Raw genomic sequence first — 9,330 nt, 5'->3', positions numbered from 1 at the left:
TTACTATTGCTCCATGGAACGAATGTGATCTCAGCAATCGCTTTGCAAAAAGAACTATTAATGTTTATTTCATTTGCAGGCTTTGCAGCTATAACTTAAAATTAAACTCTGCCAGCCAAATTCTGCCCCAGTGTGATGTTGCAGCCCACAGAAGCCATTATGTCTGCAGTGTGTAGCTGGGATGCAGATTTTGTCATAGTGTTTCTGCTTCTAATTCACTGCGTTAAACGGAAATACTCTGACCACTTGGATTTCTCTGCCGAGGTTTACAGTGAGGCACAGGGCCTGATTTCCAATTAGGCACAGAAGGCACATGCCTAAGGGCACCGGTGTTCTAGGGGCGCCTAAAAGTTAAAAGTGGGTTAAAGTTTCATTTTTTACAGAAAACACTAAGGTCAGCTGTAGGCGGGGGGTGCGCTGAAGATGCTGTGCCTAGGGGCACTTAAGTGAGGGAAGGGATGCAATCTGTTTAAATGTGAGGAATGGAACAAAGTAACAGGTCTTTTGTTGTTTTTTTAAGGTAAGTCTGTTCAGATTTTAAACACTACTGCTTTACAGATGTTTGCTGAAAAGGAGATACAGTACCTTTAACTGACTGCTAGTCTCTTCTTTGTCCCCCTTTACACTAAAGAGAGAGAGGCTCAGGGTAAAGGCCAAAGCCAAGCATAATGCTTTTGAACCAGCAATTTAAGAGAATATGGATTGCTGGGGGAAATATATCAGTAATTAATCTGAAAAACAAAATACCTGAATGGCTTAAATTGTTAAAAATCATTAGATTGACTTTGGGTACAACTTTCAAAAGCACCTATGTGAGTTGGGAGCCTAACTTCTATTTTCAAAAGTGATTTAGGTAGGTAAGAGTTTAAATCACATAGGTACGTCTGAAAATTTATAAGATATGATCCTCTTACTCCCTTGTGATTGATATAAAAAACCACACGCACTTTATATCATCTGACAACTCATTTGATTATGAAGATCACAGTTGCTTGTTGGGTAGATGTGCAAACAGCCCTCTTTCCTTTAACCAGTGGTGAGGTTTTATTGTTACCTCTTGCTCAGATTTTTGGCTCTTCCGCACTGTTGTCCGCATTCAGGCCCACCGACAGTGTGCGTGCGTGCGCGGGGATGACAAAGGGGTCACTTGCCCAGGGACCCAGCGATTTAAAAGGGCCCGGGGGGGTGGGATAGAGACATATTTTTTTAAATAAAAATTAAGATTTAAAAAAAAAAGAAATCTGGTTTCCTGCTGCTCTGTACAGAGCGCCGTCCCTCGCTGGGCCAGTCACAGTTTGCCAGAGCGCTGCTGTACCCTGCTGGTCTGGCAGTCTGGCAGGGAGGCAGCAACAGCAGCCTGGGAACCGTGGAGCTTGCCGCCTCCTCTGGCTGCTCGGGAGCCACTGTGTCTGCCATGGTGGCTCTCCAGCTGTGGGGCTGAGGATAGGGAGACTTTAAAGAGGAACAGGCTCCCTCTGCGCTACCTGATTTCCACCCCCAGGACTGCAGCTCCTCGCCAAACACACGCCAGCAAGTTCAGCCATCCAATCGAGCCGCCCTAAGTTTGCCAAGAGGCAGCCGGGGCCAGCCCTCGATTCGCTGCCGCTAGCACTGGCTGACGAGCCGCTATCATGAGCGCAGGATGAGGGGCCACCTCCACTGCTCAGTCAGGGAACGAGGGGTGGGTTTTCCCTCTGCCTTTGCCCGGGCCGCCTCCTCGGAGATCTCCCGGTAGATGTGGCGCACCAGGCCTGCCGCCTCCTCATTGCTCTGGGTGTTGATGTCCCACAGCAGCGCAAGTATTGTACTGTATATTTTAACTTTGTTGGTCATATTCAGTTACATTTTGTATATCAGTTTTTTCCTTGTCTTTAGATTACACATGAATCACGATTAGGTGTTTAATTAGCCCACCTGATACTTTAGGTGTTTTCTTACTTTGTGCTTCTTTAAATGTTTTATATATTAATAAATTTCAGTCCATAAAGTATTTATTTAATTTAAATATATAATTCAAAATAATAAATTCTACATCTTATATTTAGACTCACAATTTGTTCAATAGTGGTGCTGTAACTGGGAAAAAAGTTAACTAGATTAAGCAACGTCACAATTTACGCATAGTGGGTTCTAAGGTGTTATGAATAGGACAAAACGTCGTGTCGTAAGCTCAGCCATCCCTTTCTAGGGGGAACATTGACTGTTCTGCCCTGGGGCACAGAGTTGCTGTCGGCAGGCCTGTGCACATTAGAACCATTATATCCGTTTCTCTTTGTGCACTGCTAGACATTACAATGGTTACATGTGCCAGCTTGTAAGTGTAAAATTGTCCTAGTTTTCTCTCTTTGGGTCACTTCTGTCTTTTCTCTGAAAGCAAGTGGAACAGGCATGTAGCATATAGTCTTGCAGCAGAATGAACAAATTACAAATTGACCTAATGAGGTGTGAAATTGGGATGAGGTGGCTGTATATTTCAAAAAGCAGAAAACTGCATCCCAATCTGCTAAAACAGAATCAAATATCTGGTTGAGACTAAGTGCAGCTGGCTTTCTTGCATTATCTTTCTCTCTCATAACTTGCCCTGGAAACAATGGATTATTTCTGATCCTTTAAACGTGGCATAAATGACACCCATGCTCCTGGGCCACTAAACAATCCTAAACCACTTTATGTAGTGAGTGAGACAGCAAATAGGTCTGCAGGCTGCTGGAAACACAGTAATCCTCTCACGGGGAACAAAACAATCCTGTTTCACTTTTATTAGTAGCACTAGTAAACATTTATATTATGGTAGCACCTAAAGGCCCAATTTGAAAGCTTGTCTTAAACTGTTACTCTACCTGGGCTCTAAACAGCTCTGAAGCAATCCATCTGGTTGCCAGATGTTTTTACCTATATGCTGGGCCTTTAGAATGCTTCCTGCTCCCTCAAAAAAGCCTTAAGAAACTTTGCCTCTTCATTGCTCATGCTGGTGGCTTCAGGAAATTCTGTAGTCAGTATCACAAGATCAATGTGTTCTGAAAACTATACCAGAGATTGGCTGTGAGAAATGCCAATCTATGTATTTTATGGCTCAGAGAGGTAGCCAGTGAGTGATTCATAATCTTCTAATATATTTATCCTCAGGGAAGTACTGCGAGCTTCACTTCTACAGTGGACTAGGCTCAGATCCACAAAGGTGTTTAGGTTTAGGCTCCTACTTTCCTTTGATTTTGATGGAAGTTAGGAGCCATTGTGAATTTGGTCCTAATTGACTTGTGCAAGGTAACGCAGGAAGTCTGTGACAGAATAGGAAACTGAAACCTGGGTTCTCGAGTCCCTGGCTAGTGCCCTTAACGCTTGAGCCATCTTTTCAGGTTCTGTGATAAGAGTCTACCTCTGTAAAGCCAGGAAAATGTTGAATAACCTTGTGAAGAAAGTTAGCCAATTTCCTGACCTCATCACAAGGCCTGGTCTAGACACAAATGTGCACCAAAATAACGGTACAGGTTGTAATTCCCCCCTTTTATTGTGCTGTGGAGATGCTTCCGGCTGAAAATGTTTCAATTTTTGCTTTAGTTGTTTTTAAAAAAAAACAAAGCCAAACCTGAAGCTAAATCAAAATGGGATCTGTTTTAGTCCCAACTAAGAGCACCCAACACAGAGGAGTGCAGAACTAACAGAAGGGGTGAACCGCACCCCAGTGCAAGTTTCTGGGCAAAGCTGGACACGAATGACTAGAGCAGGAACTCAGGGGCTGGAGTGAGAGAAGCGGGGAGAGCAGCTAAACACCAGGAAAGGGGTGGGGGGGGGGAGAAAGGGGCTGGAAGGAGACAAGTGTCAGGGCCTGGAGAAAAGGGGAGGGGAAGAGAACCTGGGGGCGGGGTCACATGGAGCAGGGAGGGGCTCTCTGCAGCACGTGACCCCCCTGGGCCACGCTCCGCTCCAATGGCAGGGCGGCTTCCCTGCGCCCTTGGCAACGACGCCGCGTTGCTAGGGCGCCGTTTGGAGGGTGCGGCGCCGCGCGGCCCGTTCCAGGCCGCCGGGGGAGCGCGCGGGATGCTGAAGGCCAAGATCCTGTTCGTGGGCCCCAGTGAGGTGAGTGCGAGGCCCGGCCCCGCCCGGCGGCTGAGCAGAGGCCCCGGGGAGCCTCCTCGGTCCCGAACCCTCCCCGCCCCCGGGAACAGCCCCCAGGCCGTGTGTGTGTGTGTGTGTGTGTGTGTGGTGGGGGCTCCGCCCCGGAGCCTCGGACCTGCCCCACCGGGGCGCCCCTAGCTGGGCCCCCATCCCAGAGCCTCGTCGGCGCCCCATGTGATTAGCCAAGCTCTCCCCCTCCCCCCCCCGAGCCTTGTCTGTGTCTCATACGGGGGGCCCCGGGTCTTGTGCGTGTCTCCCCCTCCCCCGTCAACATGAACAGCCCGGCTGGGAGCCTACAAGGATCCAAGCCCACAAAGATCCTATGGTCCCCACCCCCGTGGACAGGGAAGTAGCCCCCACCCACCCCAAACAGCACAAATCTTGTTCCAAAGTGGGATATGCAGCCTGCCCCGCCCTTCCCCCTGAGCCCTGCTGCAAACTGTGGGTGTTGTTTTTATTAACACGAGTGCCTTTTGCTCCCGTTTCTGGCAGTCTGGAAAATCCGTCTTGGCAAACTTTCTGTCAGAGAGCACAGAAGGCATTAGCAGCTACGTCCCCACTCAAGGAGTGAGGTGAGTGAAGCCATGCACCATGTATACTGAAAGGAGACCTTTAAAACGGCTCCCCCAGGGGATGTCACGCTCTTTCCAGGATGGCCTTGTTGTAGAGTTTTATCATGCCCTAAATCCACTTCTGTTTTTAGGATCCTGGAATATGAGAAACCAAATATGAATGGCAACGGTAAAGGGGCGGGGTGTCGATTTGAGCTGTGGGATTGTGGCGGTGATCAAAAGTAAGTGGGTTTTAGTGTTCTTGACACTTCACGTTATTTTAACAAAGGTGGGTGAGGTAATATAATTTATTGGACCAACTTCTGTTGGTGAGAGAGACAAGCTTTTGAGCTTACACAGAGCTCTTCTTCACCCACCTTGTCTCCCGTATATCATAAGAACGGCCATACTGGGTCAGACCAAAGGTCCATCTAGCCCAGTATCCTGTCTTCCGACAGTGGCCAATGGCAGGTGCCCCAGAGGGAGTGAACAGAACAGGTCATCCTCAAGTGATCCATTCCCTGTCGCTCATTCCCAGCTTCTGGCAAACAGAAGCTAGGGACACCATCCCTGCCCAATCTGGCTAATAGCCATTGATGGACCTATCCTCCATGAACTTATCTAGTTCTTTTTTTTAACCCTATTTTAGGCGTGGCCTTCATAACATCCACTGGCAAACAGTTCCACAGATTGACTGTGCGTTGTGTGAAAAAATACTTCCTTTTGTTTGTTTTTAAACCTGCTGCCTATTAATTTCATTTAGTGACCCCTAGTTCTTGTATTATAAGGAGTAAATAACGCTTCCTTATTTACTTTCTCCCGCCGATACAGCTTCCGCCTCCCGCCGATATAGCTTTCGCCTACTCTATAGGTAGAGTAATTACGTAGACAGGAAAGCGCTCACCCATCAATGTAATGTGTCTTCATCAGACGCCATAAATTGGCGCCGCTGCCATTGATGCGATTTAGCACGGTAGTGAAGACGAACCTTGAGACAAGGTCACTCCCTGTCTCTTAAAGCAGTAAAATACTTGGACAGCATCAACTTAAAAATCGCATTTTTTCTCTGAAGTCTCTTTTACGCACCACTGAGTAATTGAAAGAGGTTAGAGGAAAAATGTTTTGCAATTTTTTCAGTTTGCTTGCTTTCTGCATTTGACAACTCTTTTAGATTAAGTCCTTTGTGGAAGTAGCCTTGTACATATTTCTGCAGAGCTAAGTACAGTTGGGCCCCAGTCTTGATTGGGACTCATGAGCTAATACATTTTTTTTTTTTTTAAGTCAGTCTTTTTGCCCTGTTGTGGTGGTGGAAATGTGAGGGAGTAGGTTTATAACAGCCAGGAATAGAAAACATTTTTAAAAAGGAAAACTTGGTTGTAAAACCACAAATTGTCAGGGGAATTCAAGGGCAGGTGTAGAATCTGAAACTCCTTCTAACTCACTTTTTGAACTGTTACCAGATCAAGTTGATGGTGATCTTTGAGAGCTTAGCAGGCATTACTCTAAGAGCTCAGCAGGAGTTCTAGGTGAACAAGGAATATGGGATTGGGACCTAGATGACTTGGGGGACACCAATCCCTTAAACTGATCCACCTGGCTAGATACATATGCCTGTTGAAGTCAGTGGGTCTCTGTGAGTGGAAGAGTCTGCCTAAGATGATAAATTTGTAGGAATGGGACCATGCCACAAGTCAGCTCTTTAAGAGAAGGATTTAAACACATCTTTTACCAAATGTTACATTGTACAGTAGATAAAATTTAGCAATTTAAGCTAAAGGACAGTGTTGACACAAGAACAAATGGCTATAAACTGGCCATCAACAAATTCACGGTGGAAATTAGAAGATTTCAGCCATCTGAGCAGTGAGATTCTGGAACAGCCTTCCTGTAGGAGTTGTCGGGGGAAACAACTTAATTAATTTTAAGAGAGCTGGACAAATTTATGAGTGCAATTGTATGGTGGGGTTGCTTAAGATGGATTTAGTGTGTGTGGGTGCTAGTTGGTGTGGATGGCCTGTGATAGACAGGTGGTCAGACTTGATGATTTAGTGGTCTCTTCTGGCCTCTGACTCTGACTAAATTAGGAGGCTTATTGGTGTTTGTCTAGAACAAAAATGTGTTTGAAGTTTGCCATATTGACAGCAAGCTTCCCTAATTTTTATAGATAAAAACACTGACACATCTGTGTTTGAGGAGAAACAAAATACATAAACTATGTGGAGTTTTAAGTAAATATTAAGTAAAAACAATTGCCAATTTTGGGTCTACCAACCTAACCATTTTCCATTTACCTGCTTTTCAAGGTTTGAAACTTGTTGGCCAGCTCTGATGAAAGACTCCCATGGTGTTGTAATAGTCTTCAACCCAGAACTGCCCAGTCACCTGAAGGAAATTGAAATGTGGTACTCCTGCTTTGTGCAGCAACAGCAGTTACTAGATAACCAGTGTCTGCTAATTGCACACCATAAGCCAGGCAGTGCAGGGGACACAGAAAACCTGTCCTTGGGTAAGAAGATGAAACAGAGGTTTTTAATTATCACTTAACTTTCAAAGCTGGTGACTCTTTTTGACTTTTTGCATTTCTATAATTTCTTCTATCTGAGAACCTCAAAGTGTAACCATGACATAACTGGTAGATAGGTAAATATATCCCCATTTCACAGATGGGAAAACAAGGTTATTCAGAGAGTTTATGGCTGAACCAGGAATAGATCTCCTGATAGCAAGTCCTAAATAACACTTCATCCCTTGCATGAGGGTTTCTAACTTTAATATGGTCCCTCTGTAGTTTTGTCTATATAGCAACGATTTGTAGAGACATTTTAAATCAGCATTTTATGAGCACCCCAGGAGTAGCTCAATAAAATAAGAGATTATCTTCCTTGTACTTACAAAGGTGTCTAAAAACTCAATGTTACATACATCTAAATTGAAGCCATCTAGGCCAAATGAGAGTAAACTGCTATGTCACTAGTGAAGATGGAAACAAAGATGGATTTGAAAAGTTAGGGACCTCATGCTCTTTTCTGTTATATTGCATTATACCAGTATAACTGACTTAAGTGGCAGTGCTGTGATGTACACCGGTGTAAGGGAGAAGAAAATCAGTCCCCAGATCTTTTGATGGAAGACGCTTACTGCATCCATGAGACAGAGATTCTATCAAAAGGTCCTGTTTTAATTTGGCTTTACAACAGGAGTTTCAAAGAAGCCATCTAGAAATGGTTAACATGAAGAAATATGGAGGAAAACATATTTCAGAAAATGACATCTAAATAAAAGATAATAGAACTATACAGTATCAGAACTTGCAAGGAGAGGCTGTAAGTGTGTAGTGCACAATAAAAACTAAAAAGCAATTCTGGGAAGTGTTGTGTGTGTCCACAGTAAAAAAAACATATAGAATAATCAGACCAGAAAGGTAAAGCTTCAAGAACCGTTCCCACATTACAGCAGATTAAACCTCCATTGACCTGTACTATACACTTTGTGTTTACTTTCCCCTCATTGCCGCTTATCTAAGATTTTTCTGAGTTTGGTAGTGCATAAGCAATTTATAATGTGAATAGTTGAATCACAATGGGTAGATCTACTTGTTCCAAACATTTTTAAGATTTAAATGTAAAAATACTTTATAATTTCAAAGTGATTAAATAATATCTTAAATGAATTGATTAAAATTCCTACATATTGGCTGGATTTCACTTTGTATCTAAATATGTGATTGCAAAATATATCCTTTCAGTTTTTCAAAGGATTTATCCATCAATGAACTTAGTTCATTGTATTACTGATGCATCATTTTTTAAATGTTACATGTTATGCTGGACAGCAGTATCTTAATGCATCTGGATTTCCAAATGCTTTGAGTAGTATAAACAGTCCTGTGAACTCAAGAAAACTGTAAATGCATTTGTATTAAAGTGAATATAGTAACTTTTATTTTTAATTTTTTGTGTGTAACTTCAAAGCTTCACCACTGAACAAACTGAAACTAATACACTCCAGCCTGGAAGAAGATCCTGAGGATGTCCGCATAGAATTTGTGAAATACTTCAAAAGCATTATCAACTTGCTAAATGAGAGCAGAGACAGGGAAGAGATGTCAATTATTACCTAATGCGGGAAGAAATACTGAAGTAAGAGAGATACAGTACTTCTTTCATTATGGAATCTGCCCAATCCAGGAAACAGGAATTAATCTTCATCTCTGGCAAATGACAGTCCACAAACATTAACGAGTTTATTTTCCCAAAAGCAAGTAGATGCACAACTTAAGACTCCTCATGAGAACCCACTATTGACTTCTAATGAACTGCTATCCCCAAGAATTGCATGTAAGTCTAGGAATTTGGGTAAATTAAGCTGCCTCCTGGCATTAGATAAAGAGAACAGAATGTATTTTCTAATAAAACATTGATCTAGACCTAACTGTATTTAATCATATTTTTTGGTGCAGAGACTAAGGGAGTGGTCACTTTTTTTTCTTCTTTTTTTAATTCACTCATTTTAAAATATTCTTATCCTTTTCTATATAGTGCTTTAAAAAAAAGTCCCAGCCTGCCCATAAAGTTTATGGCTATCTGAAGCAGTCGCATGATGTGTCAGTGTCAGCTGTGAGCTTACATGGATAAGACGTGCTTTTGGAAATCATTAGAAAGTA

The 9,330-nt window shown here is 43.3% G+C and overlaps 1 protein-coding gene across 2 annotated transcripts; it reads left to right on the top strand.

Annotated features, from left to right (window-relative positions):
* Positions 1–4,003: 4,003 nt before the first annotated feature.
* On the top strand, positions 4,004–9,084 carry IFT22 (intraflagellar transport 22). Of its 2 annotated transcripts, XM_074974289.1 has the most exons (5): positions 4,004–4,077; positions 4,609–4,688; positions 4,820–4,909; positions 6,971–7,173; positions 8,639–9,083. In XM_074974289.1, the coding sequence occupies exons 1-5, from the start codon at positions 4,039–4,041 to the stop codon at positions 8,785–8,787; spliced, it is 561 nt and encodes a 186-aa protein (XP_074830390.1). In that variant the 5' UTR covers positions 4,004–4,038; the 3' UTR covers positions 8,788–9,083. The 2 variants fall into 2 exon arrangements, with proteins under 2 accessions (XP_074830390.1, XP_074830391.1); XM_074974290.1 differs by lacking the exon at positions 4,820–4,909 and having other exon boundaries at positions 4,021–4,077; positions 8,639–9,084.
* Positions 9,085–9,330: the final 246 nt, after the last annotated feature.

The sequence above is a fragment of the Natator depressus genome, chromosome 17 (assembly GCF_965152275.1).
Source record: "Natator depressus isolate rNatDep1 chromosome 17, rNatDep2.hap1, whole genome shotgun sequence".
NCBI lineage: Eukaryota > Metazoa > Chordata > Testudines > Cheloniidae > Natator > Natator depressus.
Note: the sequence above shows the minus strand (reverse complement) of the source record. Positions and strands in the feature narration are given on the sequence as shown.